The sequence below is a fragment of the Gymnoscopelus microlampas genome (genome assembly GCF_963454915.1).
Source record: "Gymnoscopelus microlampas genome assembly, chromosome: 16".
In the NCBI taxonomy this organism is placed as follows: domain Eukaryota; kingdom Metazoa; phylum Chordata; class Actinopteri; order Myctophiformes; family Myctophidae; genus Gymnoscopelus; species Gymnoscopelus microlampas.
This window is the reverse complement of record NC_139953.1, coordinates 29,625,984-29,647,595: the sequence shown is the minus strand read 5'-3', so window position 1 is coordinate 29,647,595 and position 21,612 is coordinate 29,625,984. Positions and strand designations below refer to the sequence as shown.

The 21,612-nt window shown below is 40.7% G+C and overlaps 1 protein-coding gene across 1 annotated transcript; it reads left to right on the top strand.

The window, feature by feature from the left end:
- Positions 1-267: 267 nt before the first annotated feature.
- Positions 268-20,994, top strand: LOC311062935 (uncharacterized protein). Its single transcript, XM_084082154.1, has 5 exons — positions 268-1,160; positions 2,026-2,487; positions 10,675-10,964; positions 12,474-12,879; positions 16,758-20,994. Exons 1-5 carry the CDS (start codon positions 615-617, stop codon positions 17,238-17,240), a joined length of 2,187 nt encoding a protein of 728 aa, XP_083938280.1. The 5' UTR covers positions 268-614; the 3' UTR covers positions 17,241-20,994.
- Positions 20,995-21,612: the final 618 nt, after the last annotated feature.

Here is a 21,612-nt window from a genome sequence, read left to right as displayed (position 1 = left end):
CTATAAAAAGTTTGTGTCTTCTTTTTCTTTTTTGAATCTTGGTTCCTATACAGATTGCAACTCTGTTCTTTTCTTTTCAGGTAAACAAACATTGCTTTCATTAAGTGTGGTCAGACCTAAATGTTGTCCAGAGTAATGTAAGCCCCAGTTAGCCCTGCTGTTGAAAGCAACTGGTGACTCACTGTCACTGTGCCTTGGGCAATAAGGAGGAGCTACGATAACAAGTCTGAACAGCCAGACTATTCCAAAGAAGCTGCCTGCCTGTTTCCTATTAGGAGCTCAGCTCTCAGCACCGTCAAGACTAGAATTACTTGCAGACTTCTGCTTTCATTATCTACGTTCAAAAACCAGGACTGCAAAACAAAAGGTGTGTCGGACCCCACCTCTGCTTTTAAAAACGTTTTTTGGGGAGAATTTTTTCTGCTTCAACTTGGAACACTGCAGCTTGCTGAGTGAGAATTGTCTTACGTGAGTGTGAAGTGAACAGATTTCATCTTGGGGACTGAGGACACCGGATACACAAACTAACTTTTTCAGAGAGGAATTAGAATTTCTCATTTGTTCTGAGCAGTATAGTATATATATACACATAAGATCTATTGGTGCATTTTCAAATGGATACCATGCCAGGATACCATGCCATTGAGGACTGCAAGGCCTTTAACAAGGCACTATATCAATTCTATGCAGCTGTGATGATTATCATTTTCATCTTGGCTCTGCCTCTGAACGCCTCTGTCCTCCACCTGTTCGTCACCAAGCTGAAGTTCTGGAAGTCCAACTCCAACAACATCTTCCTCTTCAACCTGGTCCTGGCTGACATCCTGCTGCTCTTCTGCCTGCCTGTGAAGGCGCACAACTTCATACAGGGGGAACGGCGCAGTGACAATGACTTTGTGTGCAAAGCCATGCTCTTCATGCTGTTCCTCAACCGGGGGGCCAGCATCGCCTTCCTCACGGTGACCTCCATCGACCGTTACTTTAACGTGGTCCACCCGGGAAAGAAGAACCTCCTCAAAGCCCTGAAGAAGTCCCCTCAGATCTCCATCCTCATCTGGCTATTCCTGCTGCCACTTACCATCCCAACCATGCTGAAGACCTTCGAGTGCTGCAACAGCCTCACCACCGGAAACGGCACCTCAGAAGATGCATTGATCAAGGTACAGTGTAGCACATCAATCATGTAACATACTGAGTGCATCACATACATGCATGCATCATCTAATGCAAAGCTCAGACAGAAAAGGTCAATTTTTATTTTATTTTATTTGTATTTGATATTTATTCTTATCTATCTTGGTCTTGATTCTACTCTTACCTGTTACCTGTACCCTTACTGCTGTTACTGCTTTGGCACCTGAATTTCCCCATGGGGATCAATACATGCATATCTTATAGTGTTAATGTTTTCAACATATATCACCCCAAGGTGTAATCAGCTGGCTCAGTACATAATATAAAATAAATGATAAGATATAAAAATGAAACATTTTAGAGTTAATCTCACATCATTCTGAGTGCATGATGGAAAGTGAACATTCTTATCTTTCCAAGTCAAGTCAAGTCTATTTGTACAGCCCTTATACACTAAAGCAGTCACAACAAGGCTTTATAAGCACACATTTAACCACACCCTGCTGTTTGGATTTTTGTTCTACAAACTATGAAGCGAGATATGTTACATTATTACATAATGACTGTAACCAGATTTTTTTATTAAGAAAACTGGCTTCAGAGTTTGCAGCAGCAGTAGTGTGAGTAGTTGTGCATGAGCTGGGCCTATTCCTCCTCTGAAGAACCCTCTCCTCACAAAGTTTATTTTTAACATGTACAGTATAACACAGGAATCCATTATTATCTTCATATTATATTATAATATACAACTCACTCGCATGCCATCTCACATCAAAACAACTTCAAAAGCCATTTTCCCCATCTAAATTGGACCGGCGTGGTTTCACAGTGCACCAAACAAAATGTCAATTTAGCTCACGAGTGATTAAGTGGATGGCGCTTTCATTTCAGGACGTGGTGGACAGCCTGAGAGAGGTGGTCTTCTTCACACAGATCATCATTCCCTTCATAATCCTGGTCTATTGCACGGTGCACATCGTCAACCGTCTGCGGCAGAAGACAGTCGGGGACAAGACCAAGCTGAGGCGCGCCGTGTTCCTGGTCACCTCCGTCATGGTGGTGTTCTCTCTCTGCTTCCTGCCCTGCACGCTGGCCAGGATGATACTGCTCATCGCCAGGGTCCAGGAGTTGCCGGAGATCACGGAGGACAGAGCTGCGCAGGTGTTCGACGGCCTCATGGTGCTGTCCTACATGGACTGTTTGCTGGATCCGCTCATTTACTGCTTCTGCAGCACCAAGTTTAAAGCCCTCTACCTCAACACCTACTTCCCCTTCTTCTTGAAAGAGGACATCACACTGCCGGAAAGCACCCATTCCGGAGGGCATGTCTCAAAACCCAAGGACGATAACAACGTCCTTTGACCACATGAACCCTAAGCGTTCCTATTCCGGGCATGTCATAATAGGTGGAAATAACAGACCTACAAGCTCACAATGCGACGCGTTGTGAGCTTGTAGAGCTGTGTTTTCAGCAAAATTAGGGGACCATTTACAGATCCCTGGGGGACCCGAGTCAACGAAGTAAAGGGTTAATGTCACAGTGTCACCCATCAGCCAACTACCGAGAATAGAGAGAAAAACTTGTCCTGGTGAATGATAAAAAAAGCAACACCAGCATACAGGACTTGGTGTTGAAAACCGCTTCAGTTTCATATGAAAAGACAACCTAATTTCAAATGACATTTCAGATTTGTCTTACAATAGACAAGACTGCAACAACCATAAGGTTGAAGGTGACACTGACACTTTTTGTTTTGCTTTTATGAGAAGAGGACTTGATGGCGGTGTGATCTTCAGAAAATTAGGTAGGATACAGCAAGTGTGCAGTGTGTGTGATCAAAGCAAATACTACAACGCGTGTTCTTATATGTAGATGATTTGAATCAGCAAAAGGAGTCTTTTATTAAACTTTTTAACAGACATTTTTCAACCTATATCTTTGAAGGAGAATGCCTATCAGGTGAACGTGTTTGCGAAACTGGCGTTAAGCCTTGGTCTTGAGCCAAGTACAGAATGTATACTTTATCAAGAAGGCAATCTTTCCAATTCATTTTCTACAAAGGTAGTATATGTTAGCTTCACATCCCAGACCAGGAGTTTAAGATACTCTGGCGAATGGAAGCAGTGGTGAGTAGTCAAAAACATTTACTCATTTTATTTCTTATGCTGGGTCACTATGCCATTTGAAATCTGTGGTATTCCCACTGTGCACATCTTACCTCCTACATGTGTCACACTATTGTTTACCAGAATGCAGTTAATTTATAATAACTGACTCACACACAGCCTAGACCTCTGTATGCGATTTGCTCCTGATTCCCAGCTGAACAAACTACCTGTCTCACCTTTATGATATATTAAGCATGACTACAGGTATCTGTGATGACACGTCTATTGCTAACTGTCTGGCTATTAATAGAACACTGAACATCTTTATCAAGGCGGTATTTACACAGCTAAGTCATGATTTGTACATGTTGAATTTCGTCTGACCTTGGGCATATCTTCAAAATGTATGTGTCATGTTTTACGTACAACAGTAATTGCTTAAAGGGGCTACACCATGAATTTCATTTTTTTTTAGGTTTTTAGTATTTTTTGGGCTCCCCAGTGTCTCTTGTACCCCAAAAAATATATTTTTTTAACATTCAGTCATTCATGCTCATTTCATGGATTTCCTGAATGGGCGTGTCTGAACAGGCCATTTCAGAATGGCAGGGCAAGTGATGTCACTTGCCCTGATTTTGCATTGATGATGGCCAGACAGAATTGCTCAGTAGCTCCCCCCTGCCCAATAGGACGTTTTGGTATTGCAGCTGAAAAAGCTTGGAATGACAGACAGTCAGATTGTGAGAAAAAATATCTGGATGTTTTTTAGGCTTACAACCTGTTTAAAACGTATTAGGGGGCAATATTTATATATCATTTTTTTTTTTTTAATTCATGGTGTAGCCCCTTTAACAACAGTTAGAAGAAGTGCAGTACACTGATAATGTCATTTCTGTGATTACATTTGATGTGATTCCAATGGGTGATACATAGATGGCATTAGAAAACTAGATGCATTGCATTTACCAGTGCTGATGTTAGTTGCATGGAAACTACAGTATTTTCAGTAAAAAAAAGAAAAGCAGTTTACATATTTAAGTAATAGGATAATGTAGCATTGGCTGGTTGACTAAAGATGACCCCCAATTAAAACAAATAGACATATCACACAGATGTTAGCAATTGTAATAACAATTGTGTAATAACTTGTAATTGCCATTTAAAATCAGGCATTATAATTCTAGTAAATACCTCACATGTTTCTTTTTTCTTTTTTTTCTTTCTTACTTTCTTTTAGTGTTGCAATGTGAAAAATGTGTAAATATACTTTATTATGTTTGAGTACACAGTATATTGTTGTTTCATTTGGCCTGAATGTCCAAGATGATATTTAATAACTAACGATTTCATAAAGTTTAAACTGAAAAGTATGGTTTGGGGATGGATTACAGCATAACTTGTGTTATAGTGTAACTTTGCAGCATCTCTACTGGTGTAAATATGTCAACAACAAAAAAGAAAGAAAACTTGCAATACACAAGCACTGTGTGTTTACCTACAGTACAGCTGTATCAAAGCTTACAGTACATTAACCTACAGCAAATGCTTTTAAAGGGGGTTGAGAAAGTGTGCACTTTGGTGATATCTGAAAATCTAAAATCAGTCATAGAAAAGTAGAGAAAACTATGTAGCCAAGTCCAGACTTGCAGTCAACATTCTAACAATTTAACTTTTGTTTTCACACTGTCAAAAGTTTGAGGGCATGTACAATTAAGGCCCCAACCTCTTGAATTTCAACATTACTTCAATGCAACAGAACTAAATTGATCGTGAGCACCTAACCCTAAATCTAACCTCAATCTTGTGTAATTCTATGAGTCAACTGACTCCGTTATAGCTGGAAGGCATGGACACAACGCAAGTCAAAGGGCAGAACCAAAAATGAAAGGGATTTAACCAGCTTAGAGATCAGTCAAAAACAATATGTGTCAAACAACTACCGTACAATCATCATGGCTAGATAATACAAATGACAAGCAATCATAAAGCATGTATGTGAGGCACCCTGGTAACTCAACCAGTTAATGCTTTGACTGCATAACTGCAATTTCACTAGTTAAATTCCTGACTTCACCTGTGTTGAATGTTATCTCTGCCCGACACCCTCCCCTCCCAATCTCTTCACTGTCATTTAAGAATAGATGTTGAAAAAGGTAACCCCAAGATTAAAAAAAATAGTAGATATAAAAAAATGTAGGGCTGATATTTGATATCTCATTGCAGTAAAGAAAAAAACAAACAAAACTGTAGTATTTTATGATGTGATGTTTAGATGCATTTGGGAAGCATTCTTACCCTGGTTGGGGCATGTTGGGACAGAATGTGCCCTGGGGCTACTTCCAGCTGACTGGGGAGATGACACCACGGCTGCCGGTAACTCTAAAGAGCAGCTCGACCTCTGAGGTGACGGAGAGACAAAATGAGGGAGACAGAGTAGTGGACAGTAAATGACAGGATAATGTCATTAGGTTGTGAGTGGATAGGATTGTAGAAAAGAGGGGGTAGAAGGAGAGAGAACAGTATAGTATAGACAAGAGGGGAGGATATTCTTTTCTTTTTTGCTTGGCGTATGCCAACGCTTTTCTATCCAGAAAGAGCATTAACTGTTAGAACAGAGAGAGGCGGAGAGTAGGGTGGGGTTCCTAGATATTTGTGGCTTACTGCATCAGGAGTGAAAAAAAACAGTTTAGTGAAAAGCTTGAAATATCATATCTTTACTCAAGTTCAGACTTGCATTTAGTTGTTTTTAGAATGTACCCATTGTTTTCAAACTTAAAACTGGCTCTTACTGTATTCGCCTAATTAGCCAGGATTTCCCCCCCTATTACATAGGGGTCCAACAAGGCATGTACTGAACTTTCTCTCTCAGCTGTTTTTTTCACAGGAATGCAAAAACCGGAATGTCACGTTAGGTTTCACTTTCTGCATTCTGCATCATGAATAAAATGCATTCCATTCTGGCAGTAAGGTATGTTCATAGATAATGCCTAATTGAACTCTAATCCTAATTACAAAGAAGTGTAAATTGATCGGATTAGTGAACGGTTCGGGTGACTGGGAAAGAAAAAAAGAAAAGGTTTGAAAAGCCTTTATCAAATAGTCTGATCTCAGTGCTTTACAACAATCATTACCTACCTTCTCAGCGCTAGTCAGTGTCAACATAGGTGGGGTGCCAATAAACTGGCCTGGCAGAGAAGGTGACAACAGTAGCCCTGTAAGAAATAAATAAATAAAGAGAGAGAGAGAGAGCAGAGTTAAACGTAAAATTTAGCAGTATGACCCTGTTGCATGATGAAATTAACACGTTTTCAACTCAGTTATTTTGGTTGAGTATAAATTAGACAGGGAAGGATGGAAAACAAGAAGAAGGCATTAGGCAAAATAGTCCAACAGGAGGAGAGGGCGAGTACATGGAGAACATTGTGAAATCAGACGTTCTATTTCAAAAGCGTGTGGGTGGAAAGACAAAATATGAAAGATGAAAACACAGCCGCTGCCCAGGAAACCACAGACTTCTATTTACAGCTAACAGTGCTCAGCGCAGTCTACGATGGGTGCAAAAACCTTAAACATGTAGACTGATGTAGGTGAATATTATCATCACCCTCCTTGGTGCCTAACAATAGTTCCTGGGCAATAAACATGCATTGCGATGCGCGAGTGTGGACTAGCAAACACCGACTCGGGACTCCTGAATTTCTACCCTCCACATGCGTGTTGTTAGCTCTGCTGTAATCTCTCAAGATTTTTTTTGTCTCTGCCAGGCCGAAAGGCATGGCCGAGACTATGTTTTGCACCCTGTCCGTCCGCTCCGTCTGTGAAGTGTGAACAGCTAATCTCCAGCACTGTTTGCTTGATGGTAGCGAAACTGTGCACACACACCACTGGGCCCTGGATGCCAGAGCAGAACCTCTGCCCCAAATGTTTCACATTGGCCTGTTATAGCGCCGCCAGGAGGCTGCTTTTTGCAAAACACATTTTTTGACTGCACTTTTATCCAAACATCACGCAAATCGGTAAACAGTATCTCTATAGTCATTAAACGAAACAGGTTTTTCAGATTTTTCATATTCCATCCTGATTGGCTAAGAATGGCTTCCAAAGTTTGCAGGAGTGCTCTGTTTTGAACAAAATGCCTCAAATCATGAACACAGCATGCAATTTCCGTGAAATCTTGCACGCACATTCTCACTAGGCCCAGGAAGAAATGCCACTTGAACATTTTTAAATCAGCCTCATGGTGGCGTTTTTACCTATAACTTCACCAATCTGTGTAAAACCTTTAATGCGAAATCTCTAGAGGCCAAGGAAAAACCTTTGACCTGCATTTTTCACATCTGCCTTTTATAGCGCCACCAGCTGAGGCCGACTTATGTAAAACACATTATTGGATATTACTCCTTCAGATTTTATCCAAATTTCACGCAAATCTGTACAAATCTATAGTCATGTGATCACGACGGATCTGTTTGATTTTTCATATTCCATCCCGATTGGCTAAGATTGACATCTAAAGTTTGCAGGAGGGGCCCCTTTTTGAACAAAATGCCGCAAATCATGAACACAGAGTCCGAATGCGGTGAAACTTTACACACACATTCGCACTACGTTGAGGAACAAATGCCACCCTTTCAACATTTCCCTATTATAGCGCCACCAGGGGGCTGATTTTTGCAAACGCATTTTTTTTATATTAGGTAGGTAGTGCGCCTCTTTCCCTTCCTGGCTGTGCCTTGGGTTGGCTCCCAATAGTAATAAACAAAAATGTGAGTGCACTACTATTCCCTATTACACTTTAGTCATTCAACAGCGCCTGAAGCTCTTAGTGACCAGCAATGGGGCATTGTCATCCTGGAAATAGACCACTCCTAGCAGGATAGAAAAATGTAATCATAGGGTAAAGGTCACTCAGAATAACTTTGGATTGATGAACAGGTGCCAGTGCACTAGTGCAGCAACAGAGATCACCCTTCTCTGCCAGTTTCCCACCCGCGAACATGGCTTACTGTGTTTGTACAGTTTACAGTTTAAGCCCCTCTTGACAACCGCTGCTGCTAAAATATATCTCCACTGCATGAATTTATCACACCTTGAATATTGTTTCACAAACTGGTCGTTTGCTGGTGCCACAGTTTTGGCAACCAATTGAACAACTTTTCAAGAGAACCATCAAGGTCTACAAGAAACCAAACTCATACCATCATACCACCATCAATTTATTTTTTTGGATAATTTTAAGGCTTTTAAAAGTCTCTTTGTCTATAAGTGTCTACATGGATTGGCTACTCTGCCAGTGTGTGAATTTATCCACAGGAAGAGAGACACTGGATAGGCTTTAGATATTTTATTTGTTAGGTACTAGACTTTATAGTAGGTATTTATGTTGTTAGTTAGGCTTAAAATAGGTATGGTATTTGAAAAATGTATTTGTAGGCAGTTGTATATGGTATGTTGCATTTTCTGTATGTTGTTCTTGTGATGTTTTTATATGTGGGACTATGGATGGAAATGAGCTTCTAGCTAGCTCAGGCATATTTACATGAGATCATGTTCGAATTTGTTCGAGTTCGATTGAATTCTTGTACATGTATTGAATGTTCATTAACGTGCACTGTCCTGTAAATAAACAAATAAAGTAAAGTAAGGTAAAGTCTGAGTGCCGGGCCAAGCCGGAGAAACTGTGGAGGAATCGAACCACTGTCTCGACCGTGCTGGGCAGGAACTTAACCAACTGTACTAGATCATACAATACATCCACTTATTACTTAAAGTCCTCTTATAAGGATGTTTTGGAGTCACTTGTGACTGTTGAGTTAAGTTGAGTGAGTTAACACATCTAAAGCAGTGACATCCCACTGGTTTTGCCCTGAGACGTGTTAACCATGAACAAAATATTCAACTATTTTAAAGCTGCTTTTGATCAGAAATCTGTCAGAATCTCTCAGGGTGAGGCTGCTGTGGTCAAAATCCACTTCAAGCACCTGGTTGAGAAATACTAATCTAGAGCACATACCTAAGCAGTTAGATTGTATCCACAAATAAGTGTTGCCTCTTATTACAACACAAGTCTAAAGGCAAGCAAAGTTCTGCTCCAACGTTCATATTAGAATGCAGTAAACTCTCTTTACAACTTCCAACATACATTCCAAGGTGCTGTGAATGTCATGTCCATTACTGTAGCATTTCTGCGACCAATAGCTAATCAAGATTAAGAATGAATTAGAATGTCCCTAGTGGCTCAACCAGTTGGTTGGCAACGCCAGTCACGATGTAATGGCTTCCGATCCGGGTCAAGACCTCAGTCGCATGCCTCCGGTTCTCTCTTTCATCTTGGCTGTCTCTGTTGCTAGATATACAGTACACTGCCTAGTATTACAGTTGTCGCTATATATACAATGCCTAGTAATGCAGTAAACCCCTTAAGAATATGCTTTAAAAGACCAAATATATATTAAACCCCCTCAAAGGCCCCCCTGTATATGGGAACTTTCGAGTGGGAGTGCTTACTTGAGATTTGTTCCCATTTCTATTTGGCATTGACATACGAGCTGGCTCTCATCATATCACAAGTACGCATTTTAATCCAACAAGCAAACTCATATTTCAACTGTGTTGCATGTTGCCTAAAAGGCCCCATCCTTACTCACAGTGGAGGGTCAAGTAGTCGTCATACTCAAAATGCAGTAACTGGTACCAAATACCAAATATTTTACAAGTTACAACACAGTTTTGTGTGTCATTTTATACTTGGGCTCTGAACCACCATCCATGTCCCTCCAACCTTGTTGACTCAAGGACAAGTTAAGGCATGATGCAGGCCATTATGACATTCCACATTTTCCACCCGGTATTTCCCCCTAAAAATAACTACAACTACAACAAGGAAACAAAGCAATGAAATTCTATGAAAGACAGAGGTAACATACAGGAATCACGTCATTAGATCACTGTCTCAAACGTTGCTGATGAGATGACTATCGGCCCTCCCCGATACTTGCCATGAGATGACAGGGTTTGAGGTGGAAAGCCCAGACAGACTTGGTCATTGCAGCATCACAGACAGAGATAAGCCCCCTCTCTTTAAACCACACCTCTAAAATGATTTTCAAACGCCTCCTCTGTGTGAGAGACCAGTGCCAGATTCAGTGTGCAGGGGAGCAGGCACACTGACAGAAAAGGGCTGTTTCTTCAACTATTTGGAATCATCTTTTTGTGACCATACATGTGTATATATTTACAGTACATATACTGTATATATATATTACATCCAATGTATGCTTTCTAAATATGCTTTGACAGTGCAAGCTGGATGCCTTGCCAGAGGGTCAGAAGCAGCATCGGGCTCTCAGAAGGGTGTTGTAGAATTTGACGCGTCTCGGTGAGGAGAGAAATCACTGCCTGAAGAACAAGTACTCACTGGGTGAGAGGTAGCTCAAAGGTCTTCCAGCTGTTACTACCACTGAGAACTGCTGCTGCCACAATTACAACGCCTGTGGAAATAGTATTACTGCAGTACACCTGGCAAAGACTTGCTCATTCAAACAAAACAATACTATGGATGTGTCTGGGAATTCAACGCTGACAACAAATCTGACGCCGGCTCCTGACCACTGCAACACCACTAATCCTGTTACATATAAGATCCTATCGTGGCTGATGATTGGAGAGTTTGCACTGGGCCTGCCTCTCAACCTCACGGTCCTCTACATCTTCCTCTTCAGGTTTGGGGACAACATCTCACCCCCCACTTTAACATCCACTCATATGCATACATTTCACATTGCATGTTATAACTAAGGTATTTAACTGTAATTTGACAAGGGAACCTATCTTTTATGGATAAAAGCCTTAATGCATTGACAATAGATGTCACATTATTACTGTGACCCGAGATAAATTACATATGATATAGCAAAGGGGCGCACACATACAGTATACACAACTTTTGCCTTTCATAATTCAGCAGTATTCACCATCTCTTAGGACAAATTAATGTGCCTAGAGGAAGCCCCATGGAAAATGTCCTGCTTGACATTGCCAGATTGTCTTAATTTGTGGGAGGGCAATAAAAATTGAATAAAATCTGTTCCAAATTGTGCAGTGGTTAACCAATGCACACTGTAAAATCCTCCTACATTTGTAACTGAGTGCACAAATGTAACCAAATGGACCAGTTACATTTGTACAAACTCTGAATTAAATTAACACTGAGGATTTTACTGTGCATTTGATCATTGTTCCAAGTTTGCAAAGATCTCTATCATAATGATGGAGGATTAGGCATGTTTGGAGAGATGCTGTATCTTGGTCTCACCACATCAATTACATTGTTTTAAAGATGAGAGGTATTTCAATGCTGCTTGTCCCCTTCTGTCTGTCTTGTTGTTCAAAGTTTAGTTTTATGTCACCTTGACTATTTCTCTGTGGTTTGGTCATCTGCTGCAAGAGGTGACCTCAAGAAGCACTAGGCTGTCCAAAAAAGGGCGGTAGGGTTGGTCCTAGGTTGTTCACTCAGATCCAACATGAGCTGCATGCTTGCTTGCCTCTCCTGGCTTAGAGTACATTCTTTCAACACACTTGTACTGTTCAAGTCAGTCATGAGTAGTAAAGCTCTTGTACTGCCTGGTCAGAGAACTAATGTTTTAAAGAGATTTTACTCATAGGTCACTATCTCTCTTGAACCTGCCTTGAAACCTCTACTGCATCCACAGTAAATTGTTTTTGTTGGTTTTACTCATAATTAACCTTTCCTCAAAATGTCTGATTATTGTGTCAATTCATGTTTTTTCTCTTTATGTTAGTTTATTATGTATTGCGTGTGAAGTCCTGACTTTTAGAATTCGCAATTTATGTTTTTTGACTGTAATAGTTTTTGTATGCATGTTTTTGTTGACCCCAGTTAGACTAGCTGGTTGCTATGGCACCAGCTAATGTGGACCTGTAATCAAATCAAATCAAAATCAAATCAAATGCTCTCTGGATAAGGTTGGACTTACAACAGCCACACAAACATCTTTGTTAAAACGTTACATATACCGTGTCCTGAGCTTATCATTGCCAGATACATAAGGTAATATGTAACAAGAGCATAGACTGTGATTTGTGCCTACAGATGAATGAACACATCCAGGTTGGGTCAAAAAGACTTATATAAATCATTGTTTTGCGCACATCTAAATCCAATTAAGAATACACAAGTGTTTTAAATGCCATTTTTATTTCCTGCTCAGGTTCAAGTTCTGGAAGACCAACAGTATCTTCCTCTTCAATATCGTGGTGGCTGATTTCCTGCTTGTCGTGTGCCTTCCAGCCAAGGCCTACCACTACCAGCATGGCTTGAGGCGCAGCAGCAATAGATTTGTGTGCCAGACCATGCTCTTCATGCTGTTCCTCAACCGAGGAGCCAGCATCGCCTTCCTGACCGCCATGTCCCTCGACCGCTACTTCAACGTGGTCCACCTTGGGCGGGGGAACTTCATCAGGGTCATGAAGAAGTCCCCTCAGATCTCCATCCTAATCTGGCTCCTCCTGCTACCTCTCACCATCCCCACCATGTTGAAGACCTTCGAGTGTTGCAACAGCCACGGACGCATGTACGAGACTGACCCCCAAGATATCACTGACACCTTCAGAGAGGTACAGATTGCTTTGGTCTCTTTTGAATTGACTGTTTTTGCTTAAGAAAAGATAATCTTCTATATATTTTTCTTTTTTAAACACCTTTAATAATATTGAGAAAGATCACATGCTAAAACCCACCTTCAGGATGAGAACCGGTGCCTCTCAGACAGCGACCACAGCATCATCATAAGGAAAAAGGCTGGAGCACACGGACAATCTTAAACATTGTAATAAAGGTGAATACGTGCAAACAGACAGTCTGAGATTTTGACTGCAAGTCTCTTCTTCAGACTGATTCAGCAGAGGAAATGGAAAGCTATTAATACCCATCGTGGTGGCTGATTTCCTGCTCGTCGTGTGCCTTCCAGCCAAGGCCTACCACTTCCAGCATTATTGCTTGATTAATAATGGCCTGTGGGCTACATTTATTTGATAGAGGCCTGGTGGCTGAAGGGGAATGAGAAAGACCAATTTCCCATACATTTCTACCACAACCACAGTTATATAATATAATATAATAACACATATAATATATTATAATAATATTATAATGAAGGGAGGGGTATAAATAGCTTCCCATTTCCCATGCTGAATCATTCTGAATAAGACACTTGCTGTCGAAACATCAGTCTGTCTGTTTGCACGTATTAAACTGTATTACAATTGTTAAGATGGTCCATGTGCTCCAGCCTTTTCCCTTCTGATACCTTTATGTGATATCCACAGAAGACTTTATTTTAAAAACATGCTGCACCAACGTGTTCGTCAGGGTGAGCTACAAACCGAAACAGAAAGAGATGTTTATCCTACCCATAGCAACACGTGACAGATGTTTATCCTACCCATAGCAACACGTGGCAGATGTTTATCCTACCCATAGCAACACGTGGCAGGGCACTGCAACCTGTTTGTTCGGTGTTTGATTCTTAGCAAGATAACTTCAGAAGAGATTAGCAGATTGTCATGACAATTTGAGTGAATGATCGGTAGGCTTCCCGGAAGAGATGGTTAACCTTTAGATCCAAAAGATCAAGGTAAAATTCAAGTCAATTTGAGACTCTTTGAATCAGTGATGGGAGTCCTTAACTAAAATGCTGCTTTAAAAATGTTATTCTTCAGAGTAAAATAATTCAAGGCCCTCAGCTAACAGGAGCACACTAAAATATGCAATGGTTTGATTTCCCTGGTCTCAGCAGCTCTCCTGCATCTGAGCTCATATAATATACACACTTGTCTGCTGATACATGGTAGTACTTAAGCCCCTTTCCCATTGCACTGAAAGCCACTGGCAATGTTCTATACTGGTGTAATGTATGAACAACAGCCGGCGTCCATTAACCTTTTATTTCATTCCATTAATCTCCTCACTCTCAACCATGTATCATTTACGTAAATATTCACCCACAGCTTTAGTGGGAATGAAAGTGTCAGATCTCTGTTCCATGTAAAAAACTGCTTCATAAGAACAATTAAGAGATTCTCTAAAAACAAGACAGGATCTAATTCAGTGTAGATCTCTGACTTCATGTGGCCAGTCTTTGACATCAGTCATCTTTGACGCCAGTATAGTGAATATTCATCATCTCCACTTTTTGGGCAAGGTTTTAGCCGGATTCAACTTCCATTGACTTCCAGTACAACATTTTAGTTTTAAAAAGTAAAAAAAATAGAAAACAATCAGTATGTGATTATATAGATTGCTAAGTCGACTTACAGACAAGCTTAGCTTAACATCCTACTATAATTCTAGTAACCTGACGGTGGGTGGGTGGGTGGGTGGATGGAGTCCTGGGTCTCCGATCAAACTGCGCATGCGTCGTGTTGCCAGGTTTCGCGAGAGAAACAAGCAACGAGGTATATGAAAACGAGGCCATACCAAACGAACCCTATACCACCAACATTGGCCCTACAGCGCTTACAGTCGGCCGACATGGCAACACCTAGACCCCGCCCACTCTCTCAGTACAACTCTTCCTGTGGAAAGTAAACACACCAGACGGACCCGAGGCGGGCGAGTAACATGCCTACGCCATTCTCCGTGTTGACATATATATATATATATATATATATATATATATATATATATATATATATATACGCCCGTGGGGAGGGGTGACCGCGGGCCGGGGGGAGAGCCATATGAAATCCGTGTTAACGGAATCGCGGTCGGAATCGCGGAAATGACCAATAAAAATGGAATTGGAATAAAACACGGACTATTGCAGAATTTGGAAAATAAAAAATATTCGCGGTAAAATATTTTTTTTTTATCGCTAATTTTTACAAATCCACGGGCCACCACCATTTTGCATGGTCACATCCTACTTTATAAACAGTAAAATCCACGTAGAAATAGTCTTAGAAAGTCGATAGAAATAATAATACATGGGCGACTCCATTTTGCGCATGCTCAGACCGAATTATTTTGGGAACATTTTTGCGTATAACACAACAAGGGCCATTAGCGTCCGCGCAGTTGAAACGTGACGTGAGCAGACCTGATTGTATGGGTAACACATTTAACACACGTGAATTAAAAATAAACTCTGATTAATGTTGTTAGTGGTGTAAAATGCCATAAAAAAATATACTCAAGCCTGCTGCAGGGCAACAGAAAATAGCAAGCCTATTTTGCTATTTTATATAGCAAATTTTTATATATATATATAGAACTATAACAACATAGTATTTATATATCCGTTTTTATATTTATATTTTGCTATATTAAAATAGCAAGCCTATATTGGTGCTATTTAATGTACTTATATACTGTTCTATGTTTGCATATAATTTGCAAATATTAAAGATTTGGAATTGTGTAGATTTTCATGTATGGACTTATATCTTGAACATTTATTCATTTCCACTTACCAGACACTTTTTTTATGGTAAAAATGAGCATAAAAAGCAAAATACAGAATTCAGAAATATTAAAATGGAAAAAACAGAATTTGGGAAAAAAATAAAACGGATTTCATATGGCTCTTGCCGCGACGGGAGCGACCGGGGGGGGGGGGGGGGTGCCACGACGGGACGCGCGCGGGGGAGAAACCGCGCGACAGGACGTGCATTAACCCCACGTTTGCAACGACTTTCGTCTGCGCCCTTCACCGGGTATGGTCTAGTTACTATAAACTGCCCACTGCCTTGCCCAAATGTAATGCTTCACAAGAAGAATGTTGGTGTGAGATTCACTGGAAGAAGTTTTTAACATGCGAAGTGTTTCAAAACTAACTAACTAAATTGACATATCAGAATCAACTGTGAGCACTCAACATGGCTGTTACAGGAATAATAGGGAAGAGAGAATAGAGGGGAAAGTAACACTTAACACAGAACAGCTCAAATAACAGGAAGGCACAGTCAGTTCAAATACGAAATCTAGTACAACGTACAATATACATCTGCATTTTGATCAATGGGAAAGACATCAGTAAACAGAAATTGTGGTTGAAACACATCCTATGACCATGATGCTTGTGCATTATTGCGATAAGTGAGGAAAAACAGAAGAGCAACACTTCCTCAGGTGAGTGAGAAGAATGTCAATGCGTCAATGTCAGTCGCGTATACTAAGAGCCGTACCAATTATGTACGTTATTTCCCACCCAAAAGCCCACTACAAACACAATTGGGCATGTTTGGGGGAGGAAAGTGGGACGGGGACGGGGCGGGGTGGCGCCCATCAGCTGGGGGTGTTGAATGGGAGGACGGTGGCAGGTCAGCCAACTGGCAGGGTACAACAGCAGTGGTAACACAGAAATGTATGGGATAAAAAAGGGCTAAAGACTATTAAATACTCTAACTTTATAAAACAAATAAATAAAAGCCTAGATTGTTGTTAATATTTCCTCATCTGAATCTTTTTGGCTGTGTTTTATTTTTATTTTCAGGTGGTCTTCTTCACGCAGATCCTCATCCCGTTCTTCATCCTCATCTATTGCACGGTGCGCATCGTCAACCGCCTGAGGAGGAAGACGGTCGGGGACAAGACCAAGTTGAAGCGGGCCGTGTGCCTGGTCATCTCTGTCATCCTGGTCTTCTCTGTGTGCTTCCTGCCGTGCACGCTGGCCAGGATGGCGCTGCTGTTTGTGCGGCTAAAGGAATGGCAGGAGGTGGAGAACGTAGTGGTGCAGGTGTATGACGGATTCATGGTGCTATCGTACATCGACTGCCTGCTGGACCCGCTGGTCTACTGCTTCTGCTACTCTGGCTTTAAAGACGCCTACCTGGCCACCTTCTGCCCCGCCGTCATACGCAGGAAGCTTAGTGTAGATTTTTTCACTGGAACCACGACAACGACTGTCACCTCAGGAACTCGATTAACAACGCCAGTAATTACACCAGTCACACTGCCGATGATAGACAATAAATGATTCTCTTTAATTTTCACTGTTTTTTTTTGGGGGGGGGGAGGGTTCATCAGGGGTCGGCTTGCCATCCCAGCACGTGTTCTATTTTCAGAAGGGGTCAAGAGAAATAGGGACTTACAAGGACAACATGCTCCCAAAGGGTACGGAGCCATTGAGCAGGGGCCACATTATTCAGACTTTTATGAAAGCTCAACTGTTATGAAAGCTGCTGTAAAAGATCAATGATTTATTTCGTATTTCTTTGCTTTTGCTTTTCTTTACCAAAATATCTTTGTCAATATCTGCGCATTTCTAATCTATGAATTCAATCTAAAACAACTTATTTCATCATCACATCCTTCAAAAATACATTTCATTTTCTTGTTTAAGTAGCCCACATACAGTAATAATTTACTTGAATTTTAGGAGGCTGACTGAATTTAAAGTACAATGCTTCAAGTGAGATTAAGCATGGATTATCTCAAAGCTCAGGCCTAGGGAGTTTTCTTAATAGAAAATAACAACGAGCACTTTCAGTCTGTATATGGTGCAGTTTTCTGACTGTCTGTGAAATGGCATTTCTGTTAATAATACATACACATTAATTACACCTGCATCAATCTAATATTAATATCCAATACAATACAGTACAGTAAATAAAGTGGATTGGATAATATTAATACAGCAAGGTAACCACTTGAGCCCTATTTTATAGGTCCCGCACAGCACAGCAATGCGCTGTGAGCTTCTAGATATGCTATTTTCAATTTTTAGCGGCGCTAGCCGCTCTATACCTTTAGGTATAGAGCGGATCCTGCTCTGTAACCTGACTTTGTCCGTGTTCACCGTCAACGCTCTGATTGGTCAGCCCCGTCAACGCTCTAATTGGTCAGACCCGTCAACGCTCTGATTGGTCAGACCCGTCAACGCTCTGATTGGTCAGACCCGTCAACGCTCTGATTGGTCAGACCCGTCAACAAAGTGATTGGTCAAGCTTCATGTGACACATGGCTATAAACACATTATAAACACATATCGATGACAAAATGTATCAAAGGCGCCGCTACCTTCACACAGGGTGTGATTTTTTTTTTTTTTTTTTGAAAACATATGAAAGATTTTGGGACGCCAGGGTGAAGAGTGGTTAAAGGGCATATAGAACAACACACATCCTCAGTAACCTGGTCCATGCTGCTGCATGTCAATGTGGTAGGGAATGAATGAACGTAGACAATGGGATTTAAGATAATTTGTGTTCCATTGCAAAAAAAACTGCAAGATCTGTCTACTGGCTTGAAACAACATTTCAGCCGCAATATTTTCCTATTACTCAACATCAGTCCATGTTGTTTCATAACTTGCAATTGCTCCACTATGTGGAGTAGTTTTTGCTTTTCAAAAGCTGCTTTTTACTATATGCCCAGATTATCACTGGAGGTTTTATAAGTGATAATTTATGGGCTTTACACCTTTTTGCAGTGCAAAAGGTTAATCTGTTGTCATTCACCTGAAACAATGAGGACAACTGGTCTTACACCATGGGGTTGATCCACCCACTTCTCTTTGGGTTAAACATTTTTTAACCAATTGGAGTTTTATTTAAAAAATAAAAATAAACTACTGTAGTTGACGGCACTGTTTGAATTTGATTCAGGGTTACAGTTGTTACAGTTTTGTCAGCACAGCAAAAAAGGTTGACTTCTTACTACAAAGTAAAGCTTTGATGGAAAAAAATGGAATGTCAAAGTCCAGTGTGAATGAGGCCTTTTAGAGATGGAAAACCTCACAGAGATGTCTAGACCATGGGAAAATCTACTCGGAGAGGAATCAGATCTACACCAGACAGTTTGGTTTTAAAATTATCTAATAAAACAAGGGGAAGTGCCTTTGAACTTTGTCAAAATAAACTGGACAACTGAGAAGCAGGTCATGCAGTGAATTTGAGTCAAATGTTTGTGATGTTGCTTTAATAATATTTTCATATCACTCGGGAGCAGGAAGTAAAGTTGGTCAGTGGTCTCCACACAATCCCAAAACTATAAATTGTCTTGAATTACTTCAGCGTTAATAGGGGTTAATAGTCATCAAGGGAACGCTTATTTCATGCAGCACAGTGAAATATGAAAATTAAAACTAAATAAATAAATAGAAAAAGCTTGAAATAAAGCCTTACAGTGAGGGTTACTGAGGAAAATATTGCAAATATCGCATATTTAAAATGACACCGCAAGTACATTGACCTGGGCTTTTTGGGAATTCAGATCAAAACAAAACAACCAAATAAGTAATGAATAACAGACAGACTCTCGTGAAACTGACCTCTCGTGAAACTGACCATGGAGGACACTGAAAGCTGGATACATTTTGGCGGAAAAGTCCCTTTAACACTACCAAGAGGATAACAGTTAAAAATATACACTGGTTAATATTGAAAAGAATAGATGGTGGGGTGGTTACGGTGGAGAGGGGCCTATAAAAACTTATCCCATCATGACTCACTGTAACTAAGCAACATCAGGGATTTACAGTCCTATCAAGACCTACAATAAAAAATAATCTGTTGCTGCCATGAGACATAAAATACAACATAGAATAAGAATCTATCTATAAATTCACGAGATCTCTGTCTGTCTGTCTTTACCTGGCATAACTCACTGTCTAACCGATCAACCTCAAACTTGGCGTGTGGGTCCCGCCAGATTGACCCAGGGGTGTGCAGTGCCAAGTGGGAATTTGATTGGACCAACGATTTCCAAGAACTGCGAAACTGTATCTGTCCGCAGAGGACGCACCGAATCTCTTCAGTGTTTGGGGGTGTAGGCATTAGCTTCCCTGATTGGCCAACCCAATGCATCGACTTCGCGGATTGGCCAAGCTTTGCGTAACGTTTGTGCCACTGGGCCAATACAAGTAGTAATGTGTACAATGGAGCCCCATTCGCGCACACTGGGTATTGCATAAACAGGTAGGGCATTCATTCCCAACTTGCATTGTTCACGACCTGCATCGCTCCCGTACTGGGTACTCTAACACCCGGTACAGCAAGTAACGGGTACAAGGGGCATTGCATGACCGAGTGGGGAATGCATTCCCAACTTGCCATCATTCCCGATTTACATCTTTTCTGACTTTGCGTAGTCCCCAAGTAGGCTAGTATATATTAAATACTATTGCTATTGGCATGGCCCTTAATGCATTTCTAAGGCGGGAAAAATGCAACAACCATCTCAAGCCATCAGTTAAAATCAATAAAGAACTTGCATTGCTGGTTATATACATACTGTACAGTATGTGTTTGTGAATATACTCTGTATTATATACAATATAATATCACTGTATATCTGAAAGGCCACACACAAGAGCTGCTCACCAATCACAGGTCACATTTAACTGAAGTCAAAAGGAAAGGTGACCCTGCTAACTGTCAAAATGAATGAATGAATGAATGTTTTGATAGATGCTAATTATTCTATGCAGATGTACAGTATATTGGTTAGTTGTTCACATTATGATATGTAGATAGACATATGTATACTTTTTGCTTAACCACAAATGCTAAGAATGTTATTTAGATGTCATGTTTAAACGGATGCTAGGTTTAATGTTTACCTGGTATCCTAGTTACTTTGTAGCACTTACTTGTTTTTCTTTGTGCTCTACTTACGTGACTATTTACTCTGTTGTTTGTTGACCAGGGTTCATGCCATTTAAGTTGCTGGATAAAAGCGCTGCTAAATGCCTAAATTGTAAAAGCTATAAGCCTCGTCCTTCTATCAAAGATAGTCTGCCCAGAGTGCAGACTATCCTTCTGTCCATGCACCTTGAATTTATTTGGATGCGTGTGCTTTTGTAAAGTTTCTGCAGTACTCACCTGTTCCCAATACAGCCAGTAATCTACTCTGCTCCTGTAGAACCCTCTCGAACTGCTGCATCTGCTGCCGAAACCAGGGGTCCTGATATAGGTGACCTGGAACCTCCTGCCAGGTGATAATAGAGTGTTACAATTTATAGTCCTAAAACCTGGAAGTCAGTTCGCTCGCAAGATTTCCAATAGTATTGTCCCATAGGGCTTTATGCCGAAAATAAGGTTTGTGGTTAACATAAGCCAGAGGCAGTTTCACAACATACATTACACCTGTTAATATATAAACTGTGCATGTTGCAGCTTTTGTGTGCTTTATTTAACTTGTATTAAGTGTGTGTGGTTAAACAATTGTATAAGGTCTGTTGATTTGTGGGGATGATCTTATTGAACAAAACCTGTTAATATAATTATCCTTTGTTTGCTACAGAGCTTATTTACTTAATTTAACGACCAAAGCCAAATATAAATTACTTCTGAAAATCTGCAGTGTGAACAAATGGTGTAGTAGTTGTGTTCTGCTGCCATCTACTG

What these genes read in the sequence shown, in the direction of transcription:
- LOC311062935 (XM_084082154.1), top strand. Translation starts at nt 615, where the DNA reads ATGGATACCATGCCAGGATACCATGCCATTGAGGACTGCAAGGCCTTT. An exon ending in CAGAAGATGCATTGATCAAG is followed by an intron (nt 1,161 to 2,025) that starts GTACAGTGTAGC and finishes CTTTCATTTCAG; the next exon opens with GACGTGGTGGACAGCCTGAG. An exon ending in AACCCAAGGACGATAACAAC is followed by an intron (nt 2,488 to 10,674) that starts GTCCTTTGACCA and finishes GGTGAGAGGTAG; the next exon opens with CTCAAAGGTCTTCCAGCTGT.